This window comes from Thunnus maccoyii, chromosome 11 (genome assembly GCF_910596095.1).
Source record: "Thunnus maccoyii chromosome 11, fThuMac1.1, whole genome shotgun sequence".
In the NCBI taxonomy this organism is placed as follows: Eukaryota; Metazoa; Chordata; class Actinopteri; order Scombriformes; family Scombridae; genus Thunnus; species Thunnus maccoyii.
In genome coordinates, this window is record NC_056543.1 from 1,585,323 (window position 1) to 1,605,772 (window position 20,450).

Sequence of the window (20,450 nt, forward strand, 5' to 3'; positions counted from 1 at the left end):
GTCAGGTGTCCATAGTAACAGTGAAAGAGGTTTTCCTCGCTGTAATCATTCCTCCTCCTCATACTGGATATTAAAAGATCCTTCAAATGTGCTTTCAATGCATTTAAAAGTCTGTGTGAAGCTTCTATTCAGCTTCATCAGTCTGAGTTAGTCATATCAAGTGGATATCTGACACATTTACAGTCTTTTTAGCATCAAATTCCCTCTTTGTGTTTCCTCGGACAGTGTTTCCCTGTTGAGCTGCAGGTGGAAGTATAGTAACAAAAAGAGGAACTTTGGCACTAAAAAGACTGTAACGTTGAAAGATATCTACTTGATTTGACTCATTTGGACGCTGAAGCTTCATATTAGCTTCAGATTAACTTTTAAATACATGTTTGCACAGAAGGAGGACTGTGGATTTTGTCCTCCATCACTTCCATTGTAAGGTCATTATGAAGGGATCTTCTAATGGTCAGTATGAACAGGAGGAATGATTACAGCAAGAAAAACAGCTTTCATGGTCATTTGGGCTCCTGACTGTTGGTTTAAGATCCTTTAAGGATCAGTTCACTCACATTTCTCTTCATCAACCTGTTGTGATTCGGGGTACAGTCAGACGCTCTCACACCGCCACTTTAACCTTATTTGATCCCTGAGCCTGAATTTCAGCTGCCAGCTGTTGTGGATATTTGTCAGTTCACTCTCAGCGAAAGGAAAAGACCACAGAGTGTTTTTCAGGACATTGTACCATTTCTCTACTTGTCCATGAGTTTTCCACGACCCTGTAACAGGTCCCGGGTAAAGTCATCATCCATGTAGAAGACGTGGAAATAAAGGAAGATTGTTCTCGTGCTGCAGTGCAGAGCTGCTTTATTCCACTGCTTCAAGTACTTTATTCTGTTTAGCTGCTCAGTTTACACACATCAGCACGTTTCACTTTTAACATTACAAGAGAAAAGGCTTTCAGGATGAGGACTAACAAATGTGTTTGACATAAGTAACATTATCTTAGCTAACGTTAGCATCGCATCAAACACAGTGTGTGGTAGTCGTGAACGAGGCTTTTTTAATGTGCACTATCTGTGGTGTTTGCTTGTTGTTAGTGGTTCAGTTCGAGCCGCATGTTGAGTGAAATCTGTACTTCGCGGAAGTTTAGTTATTACGACGTGCATAAAAAGCTTATTTTGAACTGAAAAAGTAATGTAGATGGTAGCTGCTATATTAGCCGCCTTCAGTCACAACCAGGACATAAACAGTTTTTTTTTTTTTTTAAAGAGACGTTATCCCTGACTACGAGATGTGAAGCCGTGGAAGTGGACTGAACAGTGTTTGTATTCTGCTGTATTCAGTCTGTCTTTACCTGCCGGGGAGCTAACGCTAGCTAGCAGCTGTCTGCAGGTATCAGACTGATACCTGCCGGGGAGCTAACGCTAGCTAGCAGCTGTCTGCAGGTATCAGACTGATACCTGCCGGGGAGCTAACGCTAGCTAGCAGCTGTCTGCAGGTATCAGACTGATACCTGCCGGGGAGCTAACGCTAGCTAGCAGCTGTCTGCAGGTATCAGACTGATGTCAACACAAACATGATGAATTATGAGCCGACAGTTTCTGTCTGAGCTCAAAGTGAAGTTGAAACAGCAGGTACTGACAGTCCATGTGTTGCTGTATGAGACAGCATTCATTTTTTAAAATATGAACAGTGATGAAGTCTTGCAGGTCTTTTATTATTCTTGCTCAACTGTTTTGCATGTTGATCTAAAAACAATGTGTGACAGTCAGGTGCCAGTAGATCCTCGTAGCTATACAGGAACAAGTGGTTGTGTTCTTTGTTTGTTCTGTGATATAATGACTGTTTAAGGACTTTTTTTTATAAATTGAGATAAATAAAGGACATTTTAAATATGCAGAGGTGGAAAAAACAGCTTTCAAATGACATAGATGCTTTGACTGCAATAAATTGTTATTATGTTATATAAAAATAAACCTTACTGTGTTGATAAATGGAAAATAATTAGGCACACTGATGAAAAATTTAATTTTGAGATTTTTCAGGACATCCACGCTGTCAATTAAAGGCTCCCAGCCCCCCGAGACCCCCTGTATTTTACACACTGCCTAAAAAAATAGATTTATTTATTTATTTTATGTTTAATTGTTTAGGAACAAGTATATAGCATGACTTAATGCCACGTACCACAGCATTTATAGACTAAACTAATTTGCAATGCGAGTCCCTAGATGGGCCTTAAATACAAATAACTCAACAGTAACAAACACGTGAAACCGCACAAGACTCACAAATACCAATAAATACATTAAAGCACAAAACTCAACGAGAAAGTACAAACAAAGCAGCACAAAACACAGACAACGATACCATAAAAGTTTCATAAAACAACTCAGACATGTCGTGTTTTAGTCTTCTTGCATTTACTCAAGAGAAAATCCTCAGTTCACAGTTTTATAACCAGGAAATGTGTTAACAGTTCAGTTTGGTAACGTTTGAGGAAACAACAGTGTTGTTTAATCTTCCAGGATAAGTTGAGAAGAGTTTCATGCAATATCAGTATTTATCTGATGTAAAGAATTCACTCAAAGTGAATTAAAAATAATTGATTGTGGACCCCTATAAGCAAGTAGGTAGTAAGCTAGTAGCTACATGCTAACTTCTTCAATTTACATCACTAATTAGTGCTTTATGAGCTCTCAGACTCTCATCCAGTTTTATTCTGATCCAGCTGTTGTTTCAGCACTAAACAGCAGGAAACCGATAAACCTCAACTGTACATGGCGACTAATGAGTCGACCTCGTTAGAGCTCCACAGCTTCACTCACACTGACGAAGCCTGAAAGAGAAGGAAACGTCTACTGTGTCTTCCCTGGATGAATGTGGGAAACAGAAGCTCGGCCCTGCGGTGTTTAACTGTAAAGGATGTTTGTGAAACGGTCGACTGACGAGAAGGAATCTCTTCCGATAAAAGATTCAACCTGAACATGAAGGATTCTGGGATTCTGCTCAGGAAAACTGAGAAACTAACGAGCTGAATGTGAGTCTGTCAGTACTGCTGTTTGATTTTATCACTTATAATTTTCTGCTGCTTCCTGTTTTATTTAAAAAAAAATCTTATTTCCATTCCTGATACACATTTCTACTGACACTTGCAGCTCAGACGTTTTATGGCCTCCCTTCCTGATTCCCTCCCTGCCTGCCCTCCCAGTCCCCCCTGGATTTACTGCTGAGGTGCAAAAGAGATATTGAACAAGTCAAAATTTATAGTGTCAACAAGACTTGGTCAAAACCTCGTATATGTCTGGAGTGTTTATGGTCAGTGTGTGAAACTGTGGCCGGTGTGTTACAGTGATAGTCAGCAGTCGTGTCTATAATGTGGATATTAAATGTTCATCTGCAATGTTCTGTAGTGGTCCCAGTAATATTTACTGGGGTAGCATCACATGACATGATTAAGCTACGTTTGAGGTTATAAATGCAGTTGCAAGAACAAAACTGTCCACTCATATCTTGAGATGTTTGATTTGAAGGAGAACTTATTTTATTTCTAATTATTATTAACTCTCCCTGCTCTTCATCTGCTTCACTCTGTGGATGTCTCTCGTTTTCACTCTGCGTTGAGTGTTTTATCAGTGATGTTATGTTAACTCCTTCATACCTCTATGCACCTTTTTTCTGCCTCTTTCCTGGTCGATGATCTTGGGAGGCTGTGGTGGAAATTGTAAATAAAAGTTTTAACAGCATTTTGGGTGCAAATTCAGGAGGCTTATCTCCGCCCGGTTACTGCTGTTACAGTCAAATCAAGTGCACCTTCAAAGCAGCCGCCCCACAGTAAACTGATATATCACGTCTACATGAATCGCATGTTTTACCTGTAAGACTTGTGTTTTAATGCTGTTTTTCATCGTGTGTGATGTGAAAACGTCCTGGTATCAGTTCAGTTACAAAATCCAAACACACCGCGGAGCGTCTCTCCTGCCGGCTGCCGACAGCGCTGCCAGCCGTAGAGGAGGAGACGCAGAGATGCAACTGTTTAAACAGGAGTTTAACCGACTTCACTGCATTTAACAGCAGAGCAGAAACACAGTCGCTCTGCATCACTGCTGTCCTCCACTTCCATCATCTCACACTGACTCATTTTGAAAGAGCAACGGCCAATGAGGAAACTTAACACGGTTGGCCGACCAGTGGTGTAACTTCATCACTCACTCAGACACGGACGACCGCGGTTAAGGGCTGGTATGTGGACAGTCCAGCCAACAAAGACAGACTTACACTCTTTGAAAATAAAGAAAGTAGTATGGGTTATTGATAGTGGTGGAAAGTAACTAAGTACATTCGCTCAAGTACTGTATTTAAGTACAGTTTTGAGGTACTTGTACTTTACTTGAGTATTTCCATGTGATGCTACTTTCTACATTTCAGAGGGAAATATTGTACTTTCTACTCCACTACATTTATTTGACAGCTTTAGTTACTTTTCAGATGAAGATTTGACACAATGGATAATATAACAAGCTTTTAAAATACAACACATTGTTAAAGATGAAACCAGTGGTTTCCAACCTTTTTGTCTTTTGACGTCTTACAAAAAGCAGTGTGTAGACGGGGTCACATTTCACATGTCTATGAGTTGTTAACAGCTCCACCAAATAGTGATTTTTCCCTCTAAACTTCTCACATGCTTTCATTTCAATAAATGTTCAAATGATCCAATATTTCAGCAAAAATCAAAGATTAGAGAAAAAGTCCAAAAACTGAAAACAGATTTGTGTATCAGAACTTTGTTTTTTCTTCTTTCCTCTCCCATTAATCATCTCACCACCCCTCAGATTTACCTGCTGACCCTTTGGAGGGGCCCGACCCCTAGGTTGGGAACCACTGGACTAAACTAGCTAACTGTATATAAAGTAGTGTAAACTAGCTCCACCTCCAGCAGCTACAACAGTAACATGCTGCTCTAACACTGATGCTTCACTATTAATAATCTAATGATGTCATATATAATAATATATCAGTCAGAGGGACCAAACCACTACTTTTACTGCAATACTTTAACTACATCAAGCTCATAATACTTATGTACTTTTACTGCAATACTTTAACTACATCAAGCTCATAATACTTATGTACTTTTACTGCAATACTTTAACTACATCAAGCTCATAATACTTATGTACTTTTACTGTGGTAGACTTTTACTTGTAATGGAGTATTTTTACACTGCTGCATTGGTACTTTTACTGCAGTAAATATCTGAGTACTTCTTCCACCGCTATCATGGATTCATATTATTAATTATAATCTATGGAAACAGATGCTGTGAGGTGCGTTTGTTTTGTTTGTGTTCTTGAGCCGCGTGCAGCCCGGTTTAGTAGTGACTCCGCCCACCTGAGCATTTGGGTCCGTTTGTTTAAAAAAAAGAAAACTTTCAGAAGTTTTACAACCTCGTAGAAACGTCTCGGTTTGCACCGGACACATGTGTGAAAATAATAAACAGTAAAGTCGTGTCGTGGTGAAGATAAACAGCATCTGTCAGGTAAATAAATGTAGTGGAGGAAAAGACAACTTACAGTTCTGACTCCCAAACTTCAGGAAAGCAGCTGCACAGAGAGACTGAGGAGGTTTCCTACTTCAGTGTGTTTTCTTCATCTGAATAATCAGCACATTCATCAGGACTCTCCTCCTCCTGCTGGTTTCCTCTTCCTCCTCCTCCTCACTCTCCTCAGTGGGAGCTCCTCTGCAGGCTGCGCTGTTTTTCACGGCTCGGTCAGCTGCTCCTGTCTGAAATCACCGAGCTGCTGCAGGAGGAGGAGGAGGAGGAGGAGGAGGAGGAGGAGGAGGAGGAGGGCCAGACCGACTGACTCTGTCCGCCCCCCGCCTCCTCCCCCCTCCCCCCTGAGCCTTTTCCAGAGGTGTTTAGTAACTAAGTACATTTATTCAGTTTCATTTTATTTATTGGCAGAAGCAAAACAATGCACTGTTTTTACATGTTTACATTGGTGGAAGAAGTACTCAGATCCTTTACTGCAGTAAAAGTATATTAAATACTCCATTACAAGTAAAAGTCCTACATGAAAAATCCTCCTACAGTAAAAGTACATAAGTGTTATGAGCTTGATGTTTTTGTACATATTTGTACTTCATCCAGGAATTTACCATTAATACCTGCTTTTAACAGTTTGTACCAGAGTGCATCTCCCCAAACTGTATCAAATGTCTAACTATAACCAATGAAAGAACAAAACAGACTTTTCTTTTTAAAACAATACAAATCAAAAGTGTGTTTCTATAAAAAAAAAAAAAAAAAAAAAAAAAAAAAAAAAAAAAAAAAAAAGATATGATCAATGGTGGAGTAATTCCTCTTAAATCCTGTCTGAGTGTCCGTCAGGATAGAATTATCCTCACAGAACTTCAGAGATAACACCAGAGTCCTGTTAAATAACTTCTTTTAATACTTGTTCAGGACTCTGTCTGTTTCTGCTGCTTTTTCAGGTTTTAGTCTTAAAATAACCTGCTTAATTTCTTGTTCAGTGAAACTTGTCTTTTATGTCTGCATTCATTATTAAACCACACGGCTTTTTTTGTGTAATATAATGTAATATTCAAACTATTAATCATAATGCTTCAAACCTCCTCTGTTATTTCATCTGCTGACATGTTGTCTAGGTCACACAACAATTTATCCACCTTGTCAAACTGTATGTTTCCTATAAACTCATCTGTTTTTTCTTTATCCCGTTTTTCAGTGTTTGTGACCCTTAGTTTAGCTGCCCAATAATCATCAGTTCCAGGATTTACATCCAAAAGCATTTTAACAATACATTGCTTATCAGAAAACAAAGAGTCAAACTCATGTACAAAGAAATGTCTTACTTTGCGTAAAAGAAACAGCGACCCTATTAGGGCTGTAGTCTGCTGGTCGATTAGTCGATTAGTTGATGGATATGCTCTCGTCTGAACAAATTCCCATTGGTCGAATAATCTCCGTGTTACTTTCATAAAGAGAAGAGTGCGACATCAACAGCTTTCCAGGATTAATCCATTATTTCCTGCGGCGGGAGGGACAGACTAACAAACTACCTGTGAAAACTGTATTCAAAACACCCCCGTTGTTTTCACAACTTTGAACTCGCCCAACCTGATGGAGACTGCTGGGTCTAACTGTACTCAACGTTTACTGAACGTTTACTGAATCAGTGTTTCTCCAACAAGAACTCCCGCCAGACCAAAAAAATATTTTAAAATGTCAAAAATAACGCCAAATATCCATTCATTGGGAAATCAATAGCGTTTGGGAGTCTCTGTGCAGCGCTGTGAGTCAACCTCTGCGTCGTTGCCTGGGAAACTATTGGTAGCGTAGCTCCGTGAAGGAATGCGGCATTGCGTAGTACGTTTGCGTAGCGAGCGGGAAAGAGTGAGCGGCAGGAAAGTGATGGTGGATACTAGCGGAGCAGAGGGAAAGGTTAGTAGTAAGTTGTCAGTCTGGCAGTAAATATACAGTACAGACTACAGTGCGTGACAGTTAATAAATGCTAAAAAAGTCAAGTCTGTTGTTTCCCCAAGTGCTGGAAAAGTGAAGGGGGTTAGCTCCAAAGTTAGCAACAATGGGTTAGCCTAACCGACACGGAGTTCACTGTATAATTACCCTATTTCCATCACCATCACCATAATTACCAAAATCCCCATATAATCAGTCTGTTTTCTCTTTAATGTATGTCAAACATTTGTAATTGCCCCACAGTACACACATTTTTTTGTTTCATCTCAGTTCAGGTTATCATCATCTCTTTCTTGAGTGTGGGCGTTCATATCACCATAAATTAGAAAACAGTGGTTTTCAGTACCAGCATCAAAAATAATCTATTGGTTCATCTACATTAGACTATTTGGTTTTGTAGTAAACAGCACAAGATCTTTATCATATTTAAGTAGGTGTCTATTTATTTTATTATTACACTATATTATTTATTTACCAATTTGCAATTTAACAGCAATTATCACTCCACCTCACGGCCAGTTTCTAAACTTATGTTGGTTACTAACAAACATTCTGAAACCCATTGCCTTGCATTTTTCCAGTATCTCCAGGGTATTTATATCCTCTGTTTAATCTCACTGAAACACAGTACATATTTTTTACATTTTTCAATAAAGTCCGGGGTCTTGATCTTACTTCTTATTCCACAGATGTTCAGAGTAAACACTTGCAGCCCAGGGTGGTGTTCTCTCCTCATACTGAGTGCTGTCTCTTCTGACCCCATGTCTGTCTTAGATGTCAATGCCGAAGGATTTGCAATCCACATTGTGACATCCAATCACAAATCTCTCTTAAATCTTGCAGTCTCTTTCGGTTCATAATGATCTCTCAGCATGTTTATTCACCACATTTACAGATGTGTTCTGTTTGCTTTGTGGAAATACTGTTCAACCCACCAGTGTCTCAGTCTCTATAAACTCCTCTTATTGTATCCAAATATTGATCCAACTCACAAAACTTTATTTTAAATTCTAGAAGAGATCCCAACATTTCCAGGTTGTCAGGTTTAATTTTGGGGTAAATGTGTATAAAAATGATGCACAAGGCAGCTTGAATATTTAAATGTGATGGAATAGTGCAGCGGTACAAAACTGCTGTGTATTTCATTCAGTGTTTGACATTATATAGCTTCAATGAAGATATATATAATATATATAATGTTATTACAAATAATCACAACAGAGACATCCTGTAGTGCTGATAATCATGCTTTATTAAATCAATAATGGAGAAAAACTCAAGGAGGCTGCAAAAATAATCAACGCTACAACTCTAACTTCAATCAAATCAAAGTGCGGGGCGACACGCGAGACCACGCCTCGTTCCATCCTTGTCAAATGCAGCGGTGGTTGTCTTTCCGGCTGCGGTACATCTGCTTGGCGGTGCCCAGCTTGACTGACAGGTGTACTTCTAAAAACTAACACACAAACACACTGCAGACCTCCAAGAGACAGCTCTGCCTCTGCAAACAAGCACAGGAAGGACTCGTGATTGGCCAGGTTGATGGTACTATTGAAAAGAGCCCGAGCAAGTGGTCGTTTGCCAGAAGCAGAGCACAAAACAAAAAAGAAACACTTGTGCTCAGGAAGTGCAGGCCGCTCGCACTGTGAGCATGTCATTGAAATGGCGGTATGACATAATCAGTCAGAGAGCGAGGTCCAGTCGTCCTGCTTACATGAGGGTAAATGCAAACAGCACTCAGGATCTCACGCTCTTATTACAATGCAACAGCACCACTCTCTCTCTCCAGCAGTGCATTCATAGTTTTGTCTGATTGACTTAACGTCAACAGGGAGCCTCTCTACCTGTTGAGGCAATCTTAAGACTTCAACTTATTGTTGAGGCACAGAGTTTAGTTTCTCGGTTTGACAGGGTATTCGTTCCAAGCGAAACTTTCTCCTGTTAAACCACATTTAGTTTCATTTTGTTTCAGTTAATATTGTCATAAATAACAATGCATACATTTCCCATAACCGTTAAATTCGGCTATATACATTATGTACATGTCACAGAAAAATGGATCAAAAATCCTAAGTCATAGTTATCCAATATGGCACATTTTATAACAACTTTAGACTTTAGTCTAGTTTGGCATAAATTAATGTCAAGATTGGTACAAAAATAGTTCATATTTACAAGAACAGAAATCCAGATCTTTATCAAGTAGATTATTTTGCTCAATTAATAAATGAAAAGGCATGGAAGTAGGGAAAAGGGGAAGATTGGAAGATAAGATTTTTGTTTTTACACTGATCGAATGCTAATGTGAACAGTTGCTGTGTCGGATCCAAGCTCGTTGGACAGTTTGAGAGTGTAGGTTCCAGCATCTTCCACCTTCACCCCGGTGATGATGAGGGTGGTTAGGTCCTCTGTGGTCTCAATGTGGAAGCGGCCGCCAGCAGTCACCTCGATGGTTTTGCCGCCGCGGGACCACTCAATGTGTTTGGCGTCGCCAGAGAAGGCACAGGCCACTGTCAGGACTTTGCCTGGCTCGATGCTGATGTCCTCCGGCAAGGCCTCAATCCTGGGAGCAGAACCTGGAAGTTGGAAAGAGGCACAGTACATGTACATCAGTGCACCCAAAAATGTGTTCATTCACTACACAATAATAGAAAGAGTGGAAGGGAAATTTTCTTTTTAATCTGTAAACTTTAAATTAAGGTAAAAAAGAAGATTTTATAGAGATGAGGAATATTCTCTTGGCCACTATAAAACAAATCTGTCTTACCAATCGCTCTGAAGGAGGATCCTTCCATGTGGGAAGCCATCTCCGTGAGGCTGCTGGAGCTCATAGCATACGACTCAGAAGCCATGGACGACATGCTGGACATGGACATGGTCTCACACTTCATCTCAGCTGCCATGCTGCTGAAGGAGCTGGACTCCATCATGGATGACATCATTGCCTGATGGGCGGAGGCGGAGGAGAAGGAGGACGATTCTTCCATCGTGTGCATTTCTTTCTTCATCATCATGGATGAGCTCATGGATGATGACGACTCCTTGTGACTCATCATCATCGATCCTGTTGAGGCTAGAGATGGAAACAGAGGATATGTAAATGTTCAAAGTGACTTTTAAGTAAGGATATCAGAATTCTTTATATAAATATAATAAAATTAATGTCATTGCAGTAAACCAGCTTGGAAGGAATACTTAAGGCAGTTTCTCACCTTTAAGCGCCAGTTGCTGCTCACGGTAGGCGGTGATCTTCATGCGTATGGACTGGAACACTTGTCCAGTGAATGAGAAGGAGGATTTTGAGACTCCTCCCTCTGATGTCATCTCACAGGTATACTCTCCCTGGTCACTGTCTGTCAGGTCATGGATTACGAGGCTGCAGGAGCCCTCAGAGTAATGCATCTCAAAGCGGCTGCTCTGTGAAAGCCTCCTCCCATTGACATACCACACCACCTCCTTGACACTGCTCTCACAGATACAGGACATCCTCACCGAGCCTTCGTAAGCTTCAGCTGTTAGCTGACTCAGAATCTTGGGAGGTTTTGGGATTGGGGATTTGACAGTGGGTGGAGACACAACCCTCTTGGGGGACATGATGGGAGGAGGGGACTTCATCCTAGGAGGTGATTTGATTCCCTCAGGCTCAGGGGATTTCAAACCCCTTGGTGACTTGATGCCAGATGGTTCTGGAGACTTGATGCCTTTTGGTGTTTTGATACCAGCAGGTTCTGGGGACTTCAAACCTCTTGGTGTTTTGATTCCTGCAGGTTCTGGAGATTTGACACCCCGCGGTGATTTTACTCCCTCAGGTTCAGGTGATCTCACCCTCTCTGGGGACTTGATTGGTGGTGGTGACTTGAGTCTGGGTTCAGGGGATTTTATACCCCTGGGTGACTTGACTCCCTCAGGTTCAGGAGATTTGATTCTAGGAGTTGGTGATTTTATGCTCAGTGCTGGAGAGGGTGCAGATGGCTCAGGAGACTTGACGCTCCTGGGGGATTTGATTCCCTCTGGTTCAGGAGACTTCACACCTGGTGTGGGAGACTTCACACTTGGTGTGGGTGACTTCACACTTGGTGTGGGTGACTTCACACTCGGCGTTGGTGACTTTATACTTGGAGCAGGAGAAGTTACACTTGGTTCAGGGGACTTCACACTTGGAGTTGGTGATTTAATTGAAGGCTCAGGGGACTTGATGCTGGGTTCTGGTGACTTTGCACTGGGGACTGGGGAGGTCACAGAGGGAGCCGGTGATGTCACTGAAGGTTCTGGTGACTTTACACTGGGAGTGGGTGATTTTACAGATGGCTCAGGGGACGTGATGGCCTTGACCTCCTCTTTGGGAGCTGGTCTGTGGATGGTCAAAGTGAAGTGGGCCTCCTGTCTGCCTGATGAGTTCTCTACCACCACCATGTAATTGCCCTCATCAGAGGCTGTCACAGAGATCTCCAGGCTCGACTTGTACTGAGTGGTTGTGACTTGGATACGGTGAGAGGTTACAATGGTTCTGCTCTCGTGCATCCATGTTACAGTGGGCGCAGGCTCCCCATCAATATCACAGGAGAATCTGGCTGTCTCTCCCTCTGCAACGGTCAAAGACTGGGGTTTGGTGAGGATTCTGGCAGCAAGAGAAGGCTTCACTTTGTGGACAGAAACCTCCTCAGTAACAGCAGCAGAAGACAATGCCAGTTTAGCTCCAGATGTGGTGTGCTTGCCAGTCAGAGCAAACTTGTCGGAAGAGTAGGAGGAACCAGATGACAGGTATTCAGCTGAGGCATACTTGACAGATGATTCATACCTCTCAGCGGAGGAGTACCTCTCTGAGGAGGCGGCATATCTTTCACGTGTGACAACCTCATGTGTCTCGGTTAGCTTTGACTTGCTCTCCTCTACTTCAAAGTGGGTCTGGGAAGCATAGCCAGCTTTGAAGTGGGCAGTGTGATAGTGGTCAATGCGAGTGACTTCAGGGACATATGCTTTGGGAGCGTCCTCATCCCTACGGCGAGAGGAGAAGGTAGTATATCCACCACCTGACACCTCCAGGGTAGCATAGTCAGAAGCCTCTCCCTTGGAGTTGGAGCATACACAGCGGTATGTACCACTGTCCTCTTCCTGGCATTCCAGAATAGTGATGGACAGGACACCACTCATGTTGGTAAAGACATATTTCTCACTGCTTTCAGAGATTGCATTTCCATTGTGGAGCCATCTCACCTCAGCCTCTGGCTTGGCTTGGATGTTCAGGGTAAATTTGGTGTCTTGGCCAATTGGTATGCGGTGCGAGTGCATCCTGACGGTCACACGAGGTGCATGATCCAGGCTGAAAGGTGTCTGACTAACCACCTGATATTTCCTCTCAGTCTTCAGAGCAGCCTTTCTGGCCTCGTAACGGGACATGATGTCAAATCGGGCAGATCGCTCAAACCTGGACGAGGAGCGGGATGACCTCTCAACTGACCTAATGGGACTGGGAGAGCGGGGGCGGGTCCTCTCTGGGGTGGGGGACCTCCTCTCCACAATCATGCCCTCTACTTCCACAGGAGGCCTGGCACGTGGTGGTCGGATCAGCTCTGACACTGGACGCATCAGCTCGATGTATGTGGGAGACAGTGACCTTCTCCTCCTCATAAACTGAGAAATAGTACGTTTCTTCTTTGTCTCAGTAACCTCAACAGCCTCATGCCTGACTTCGTGCCTCCTCTCTTCATGTTCTGCGGCACGCCGTTCAATGCGGATGGGGCTGCCAGCAGGGGAGGCAGAAAAGCCAAGCTCCAGTTCATCCTCCAGCATCATTTTCTCTTCCTCTGTTCTCCTCATGGAAAGGTGGTCATCCACAGGCATCAGCAGCTCTTCATCACTCAGATCTCCCAGAGATCTTCTCCTGGATCTGAAGGAGACCTCAGATTCGGGTGAAGGTGAGCGGCGGGCGGGCCTGACAGTCTCCAGGTCATCCAGAGTGAGTTTTGGAATACGCCATCTTGGTCTGTACTGGTCAGTGATTCTAGGGAGGGGCATGACGTAGAACTGCTCCCACCTGGACAGGCGTATGCGTCTCTGTCTCTTCTGCACAATCCTCTCCATCCTCTCTGGAATCTCATACTGGTCTCTCAGCTTCCTGTACCACTTCATGTCAGAGAGAGGCACAAACTGTTTAATAGCTTTGTCCTCATCCAGATCTCTGGGATCGTGAACCACAGGCTCTGGGATCTCATAGGGCATGAAGATCCTTCTCTCTTCCTCCAGCTTCTTGGTCTCAGACTTCTCCACTGTGATGTCGAACTCACCCTCGACATTCTTGGTGCTCACAGCAGGTTTGTACATCTCTGCCGCGAATTTCAATGCCTCTTGGGCCGTCGGGTTGAGAGGTACGGCATCCTCTCTGGCAACAATTTGCTGAGCCATCTTGTTAGTCTTTTCAATTTGTTTCTGGATGTGTCTGTATTTCTCCTCCTCACTCTTGTACTCTCTCCTTGTGTAAGTAAGGCGGCCCACCTTCAGTGTAGCCTGGCAGCTTGTAGAGCCAGCAGAGTTGGTTGCAGTCACTTTGTACACACCAGAGTCCTCAAGCAGAGTCTCTCTGATGTGCAGGACATGGTAGTCAATGTCCTCTTCTATGACTGCAACCTTGGGACCAAACTGAAGTGGATGGCCATCCTTCTCCCATTTCAGAGTAGGAGTCGGGATTCCTGAAACTCTGAGCTCGAAGCGGACGCTGTGTCCCTCAACACACTCAACATTAGCCAGCAGACGTTTGAACATGGGCCTCATAGTTTCTTCCATTACAGGATGAGGTGTCACCGTGAGACGGGCCTTGCAGCTGTCTTCTCCAAACTTGTTGTGGGCCATGACGGTGTATTCGGCATCATCACTCATGTCTAAGTTGTGAATCATAAGTTGGTACAGACCCTTGTCACTGGTGAATGTGTACTTGCTGTCATCATCACCTGGCTTGATTCTCTCTCCATTCTTCAGCCATGTTACATGAGGCTCAGGGTGTACAGTAATAGTGACACCGAAGCGCACATCTTCGCCAATGTAGGCAGCACGATTGTACAGCGGCAAAGTGAACTCTGGTGGCCTCTGAAGGATTTTAGTCCTGTCAACCTTTCTCCTCAGTTTCTTGATGGAACGGCTGATGTAGTACTCCCTGATGCTCCTCACAGTCTCAACAAAGAGCTCTCCATAAGCACTGTCCTCTCCATCATCACTCACAACCTTGCATCTGTACACACCATTATCACAATCTTCAATGTCCTTCACATAGATGCTGGCAAAACCATTGCTGTAAGTAATCTCATACTTGGGGCTTGGGTGTAGCTGACGGTTACCAAAGTACCATGACACCTGTGTACTCTTGTCATAGTTGGTGATGCTACAAGTGAATCTGACATGGCCACCTTCCTCGCCTGAGCTATGCATGACTGGACCAGCACGCAGGCCATGGTACTCAGTTCCAATCTTCACTTTACCCACGGCCAATCCTCTGTGGTTCTTGAAGGCGCCGCCATAGGCCACACGAGCCGCTGATACAATAGTTTCTGTCCTCTTTACCAGAGTCTGGTAGTATCTCCTGTGTCTCAGTGTCCTAATGATCTTGTTGCTGATATGCTCCATCTTCATCTTGAGCCATGGGTGTTCCAGAGCCTCATGGGCTGTCATGCGGAGCCTCCTGTCCTTGATTAGAAGTCTGTCCACAAAGTCCATAGCCTCCAGGCTTATGTCATTAAATGCTTCACTGTCAAAGACGTACTCACAGTTGGAGATGTTCTCAATCATCTTTGTAGTGGACTCTGCAGAAAATGGATTGAGGCCACTGAGCAGGACATAGGCCATCACACCAACAGACCACATATCAGTGGCTGTTGTGACCAAGTCATGGCGGTGAATCTCAGGGGCACAGTACTCCGGAGCTGAGAACATCAGTCTGATGTTTTCTCCTGGCACCAGCAGCCTGGCCTGGCCCATCTCAATAATCTTTATGATGGTGCTTCTCCGTGTGGTGTAGACAATGTTGTCAGGGCGGATATCAAAGTGGCCAAAGTTGTGGCTATGCAAGAACTTGAGGGAAGAGCACACTTGTCTTAGGTAGCGTACAATCTCCTGCTCTGTGAGCTCAAAGTTGCTAGTGCCCAGGCGCTCAAAGATGTCTACTCCAGAGATGAACTCAAAGATCAGGATAATCTCCTCCATACTTTCAAAGTATTCATGCAGGTAGATGATATTCTTGTGCCTTGCTACGTTGAGAGCCTCAATTTCCCTGAGAACCAACTCACGGTCAGTTCCTTTGACCTTGATAAATTTGGCCATGAAGGTCTTCTTGGTGGCAATCTCCACACAGCGGTGGACTACTCCAAACTGGCACCGAGCAAGCTCCTCAGAGATAGTGTATTTGGAGGACAGTTCCTTAACCTTGTAGAATAGAGCCTCCTCCTTGGTGATCACTCTAGCTTCATCCACTTCTTCGTCATAGTTTCTGATCACAGACTTATCCTCCTTTGTGGTGATGGGCTCAGTTGGCTCAGAAGGAGGGCTCAGGCCAAACTGGTTCTCAGCGATGACTCGGAACTGGTACTTGGTCTTTCCATATACGTTGATGATGGTAAAGCTACAGTCAGTTGTCTGGCCAGCACGGATCCACCTGTCCGCACTGGTGGGACACTTCTCCACAATGTAGCCAATGATGTTGCTTCCACCATCGTTGGCAGGGGGCTCCCAGGTCAGAGTGATGGAGTCTCGGGCAATGTCACTGACCTTGAGTCCCTTTGGAGCTTCAGGAATGTCAGCCACGTCCACCTCAATGGTTTGTTTGTCCATTCCGAACCTGTTCTTGGCAGTGATAATGTAGTAGCCAGTATCTTTACTCTGCACTCCCCTCTGGAATACCAAGGAGGTGAAAGACCGGGTGGTGATGACCTGGTGATGAGGAGAGTTGGAGAGGATCTCCTGACCCTTCTGCCAGGTGACTGTTGGTTCAGGCTTGCCAGTGATGGGGATCTTGATGGTGACGTGATCACCACGGACAGCGTGGACTGCTCCCATTCCCTGGAGCTCCTTGGGCAAGTGAATCTTAGCAGGAACTGGAATTTAAAAAATGACATAAAAACATTAGCTCAATATTGATTAATATTCCTATTCAAGGACTACACCAACAGAAGGTATCATTCAATGGATTCTAGGAAACATGAGGATAAGTCTTTTGCAATGCCAAAGTTTACCTTCCACTTCAAGGTTGGCAGTTGAGGAGATAGATCCTTCAGAGTTGGTCGCTCTGAATTGGTAGACTGCGGCATCGCTCTCATCAGCAGCAGTGATGATCAGTTGGTAGTAGCCTCCCTTGAACTCCTGGGCTTTGATCTTGGTTCCATCTGCCAAGATCTCCTTTCCACTGCGGTACCATTTCACCACAGGCCTGGGATATCCCACCACCTTGACATGGGAAAAATAACCGAATTAAATCATTTAGATTTGTAACCGAAACAATGATTCCCTGAAAAACAAAGACTTGTGCATAAACACAGGTATATTTTTGGAGGAAAACACCGAAGTGTAGATAAAATACCTTAGTGACGAAGGTGGCATTAGCATGGTATTTGACAGTCATGTCCCTGATCTCCTCCCTGAACACAGGCGCACGAGGCAACTGGTCGGACTTAGGGATGATAGGCTCAGAGATCTCACTCCAGTCGCTCTCACCACCCATGTTCTCACACTTGACGCGGAACTCATACTCGAAGCCCTCAATCAAGCCTGTGACCTCGTATTTGGTCTCCGCAATCTTCTTAGAGGTCACTGACATCCACTTGTTCTGCTTCTTCTCACGTTTTTCCAAGTAGTAGTTGGTGATTTTAGCTCCACCATCATTGCTTGGAGGCTTCCAGCAGACAAGGCAGGAGTCTTTGGTAGAGCTGGCAATGAGGGGCTGCTGTGGGATGCCAGGTTTTTCTGAGAAACAGACAGAGAATGTTATTGTAATGGTCTCCTTGTTTGCAATGTAGTTATGTAAGCCAAAAGTGACAAACTAAATCTGAGTGGACCTACCGAATGGACTCTTGATGATGACCACGGAGGGGATCTCCAGAGGCTCACTGACTCCGTACTGGTTCTGAGCAGAGACTCTGAAGTAGTAGCCAGCGCTCTCGATCAGGTTGGGGACGCGGCAGGTGTTTCCAGAGACAGAGGAGGACACCAGGTGCCACACCTCACCCTCTTTGGCCATACGTTTCTCCACAATGTAGTTGGTGACCATGGAGCCGCCGTCGTCCTTGGGAGCCTTCCAGCTGATGACAACTGAGCTCTTCAGCAGGGCATCAACAACCACAGGGCCCTCAGGGATGCATGGCTTATCTGGATAAACCAAAAAAAGGAATACATAAAATTCTAGGATCCAGGAAGAAATATCTGTTGTTTCTAAACTAACAGATGAAAATGTATGTGTATTACTATTCATTGAAAGAGCATTTGGAAATTAACATTGCATCTTTACATATCTTTACGACATCTACATTGCAAACTGCAAACTGAAGTGTTTATTTTCATTTCAATTTTAAAGTATGGCTGTCATCACTTAAGAAATACATTTGACATTTTAACTTTCTTGAGTTTTGTACTATTTCCTCTCAGTAGTATGACATTACCTTGGATTTCAACCCGCAACACAGTGTCGACAGTTCCAAATGTGTTGCTCAGCTGCACCTTGTAGCGGCCAGCGTTGGTCTGCCTTTGGACATTCCTCACCACCAGATGAGTGTAGCTTTCTGTGTTTTCAATTACCACATTCTCAGATGCGTTCAAAGGCTTCTTGCCATAGAACCACATGATCTGAGGGATGGGGCGGCCAATGTAGACGACATGAAGGCGGAGGCTGGTGCCAGCACCGGCAAAGTACTTCTCCTTCAGTGGGAAGCCAGGGTGGAACTGGGGTGCTGCCTGTAGGCGCAGTTTGCCACTGGTCTCAATCTCTCCAGCCTCATTGATGGCCCTACAGGTATACAGGCCCTCATCTTCCTGCTCGTCTGTCAGGATGCTGAGGGAGTGGTTGCGGCCATCTGAGCTCATCTTGTACTTGCGGCTCTGGATCAGCTCCTTGCCATAGCGGTACCACTTGATCTCTGGCAGAGGTCTGCCGATGATGCCGCACGTCAGAGTGCCGGACTCGCCAAGCTTGGTGGTTACGTCCTGAATCTCTTCCTTCAAAGCTGGGGCCTCACCAACTGCAGAAACATCAGCAAAGTTTGATTTAATTCACAGCTTAAATCACATTTTTGGGGTGCTGTCTATGACATTGATTTTTTACAGGTTGATACTGCTCCTTCAAGTACACTGAAGTATACTAATATGCAAAACCAAAAGAAAAACACTTACTCACTAAATAAAATTAACATTTGGTATAGTGTTTAGTTTGTTACAATCCAGGTCACAGTCAAATTGGCAGGGAGTTATTTTACTGCTATGAGCAAATTCACTGAACACACTTTGATTCAGCTGAATTAAATTTGCTGCAAAACATCATTGTTAGTGTGACCAGGTCACTCTGCAACAGCTCACCACTCAGTTTGGTCTTGATGCCCATGGGCGTGCGGCGAGGTCTGCTGAGTCCTGTTTCATTCTCAGCAAAGATTCTGAACTCATACTCTGTGGCTTCCATGAGGCCACCCATGGTGAACTGACGATCCTTGGAGCGCTCCTTGTTGCATTTCTTCCAAGTACTTTCTCCAGCCTGCCTGAACTCAATCCAGTACCCCAGGATCTCCTTGCCGCCATCTTGCTCAGGCCGGAGCCAGTGGATGGTAATACAGTCTTTGGTGACAGAAATGATGTCAATCTCTCCTGGTTGGCTAGGTTTGTCTGGGATGAGAGAGACGAGAGGAGATTGATACTTGTGGAGAAATGATCAAAATACAACCAGATCTTCAGTTCTACAACCCATCAAAGTTACTTCAGCTTAGTTTTATCTTGTCTTAAATTTCTGGTGCCTCATCGACTATTTTTCTACTTAGTATTATCAATTTATTCTGGCCGTCATGTAATATTAACTCACCAAATGGATCTTTGCAGACCACAGGTTCTGAAGCGGGACCAGGCTCGCTCTGTCCAATGTCATTCTGAGCCACGACTCTGAACACGTACTCTGCATCGGGGATGAGGCCGGTGAGATTGTACATGGTGGTGGTGATGTGGGTCTTGTTGTGGCGGACCCACTTTTCTGTTGACATCTCCCTCCTCTCCACGTAGTATCCTGTGATGCGTGAGCCTCCGTCATCCCGGGGCCGGGCCCAGGACAGAGACACAGAGGACTTGGACACGTCCATGATCTCTGGTGGGTTGCTGGGAGGTTCTGGTGGGCCTGTAGGTCAAGTACATTGTTTTTTTGAAACACTCATTGACAGAATTAGGGATGTGCATTGTGTTCAATTTGTAAATCTAATAAGAACATTGCTATGTTTCCGCTAAATAAATTACTCTGGCAGATATGTACAGGATGCGTCTGTTAACAAACATCAGTTGTATTTGGACATTGCAACATTGTGAACATCATGGGCAACATCAATACTTACATAGTGGTGTCTTTGGTGTGACAGACTCTTCAGACTTAAGAGATCTGCTAATGCCGAACTGGTTCTCAGCAAAGACCCTGAAATGGTACTGCACATTCTCCTTCAGGCCCTTCACCACCAGGGAATTCTCTGTGACCCGGGCATTCACTGTGTACCAGGCAGCCTTGGGGACTTCCCGCCTCTCTATGATGTATCCCTGGATGTCGGCGCCACCATCATCTGATGGGGGTCTCCAGCTGACCCGGACTGATCTAGCCTGAATGTCATCAAACTCCAGAGGGCCTTCTGGGGCATCGGGACGACCGATCACCTTCACCTAGAGTGAAGCGGCACACAGGAGGTCAGAAATAATATCCACATTTATTCATCAAATGTAAGTTAATTGATACTAACGTACATTTTTA

General features: G+C 44.2%; 1 protein-coding gene and 1 long non-coding RNA gene across 2 annotated transcripts in view; one reads left to right on the plus strand and one right to left on the minus strand.

Moving 5' to 3' along the window:
• Nucleotides 1-7,289: 7,289 nt before the first annotated feature.
• Nucleotides 7,290-20,242, plus strand: LOC121907523. The gene is made up of 4 exons (XR_006098898.1): nucleotides 7,290-7,456; nucleotides 19,547-19,639; nucleotides 19,724-19,808; nucleotides 20,153-20,242. It is a non-coding gene; the product is annotated as an uncharacterized LOC121907523 (long non-coding RNA).
• The window catches only part of LOC121907520 (titin-like), a 254,288-nt gene continuing 242,561 nt past the window's right edge, over nucleotides 8,724-20,450 (minus strand). Inside the window, exons 237-246 of the mRNA XM_042427130.1 lie at nucleotides 20,047-20,362; nucleotides 19,530-19,835; nucleotides 19,037-19,336; nucleotides 18,127-18,702; nucleotides 17,531-17,836; nucleotides 17,052-17,434; nucleotides 16,708-16,918; nucleotides 10,705-16,569; nucleotides 10,260-10,565; nucleotides 8,724-10,068 (exon numbers count right to left, since the gene is read on the minus strand). Coding sequence (XP_042283064.1) covers nucleotides 9,776-10,068; nucleotides 10,260-10,565; nucleotides 10,705-16,569; nucleotides 16,708-16,918; nucleotides 17,052-17,434; nucleotides 17,531-17,836; nucleotides 18,127-18,702; nucleotides 19,037-19,336; nucleotides 19,530-19,835; nucleotides 20,047-20,362 — 8,862 coding nt within the window. The 3' untranslated portion in view covers nucleotides 8,724-9,775. The remainder of the gene's footprint in view (nucleotides 10,069-10,259; nucleotides 10,566-10,704; nucleotides 16,570-16,707; nucleotides 16,919-17,051; nucleotides 17,435-17,530; nucleotides 17,837-18,126; nucleotides 18,703-19,036; nucleotides 19,337-19,529; nucleotides 19,836-20,046; nucleotides 20,363-20,450) is intronic.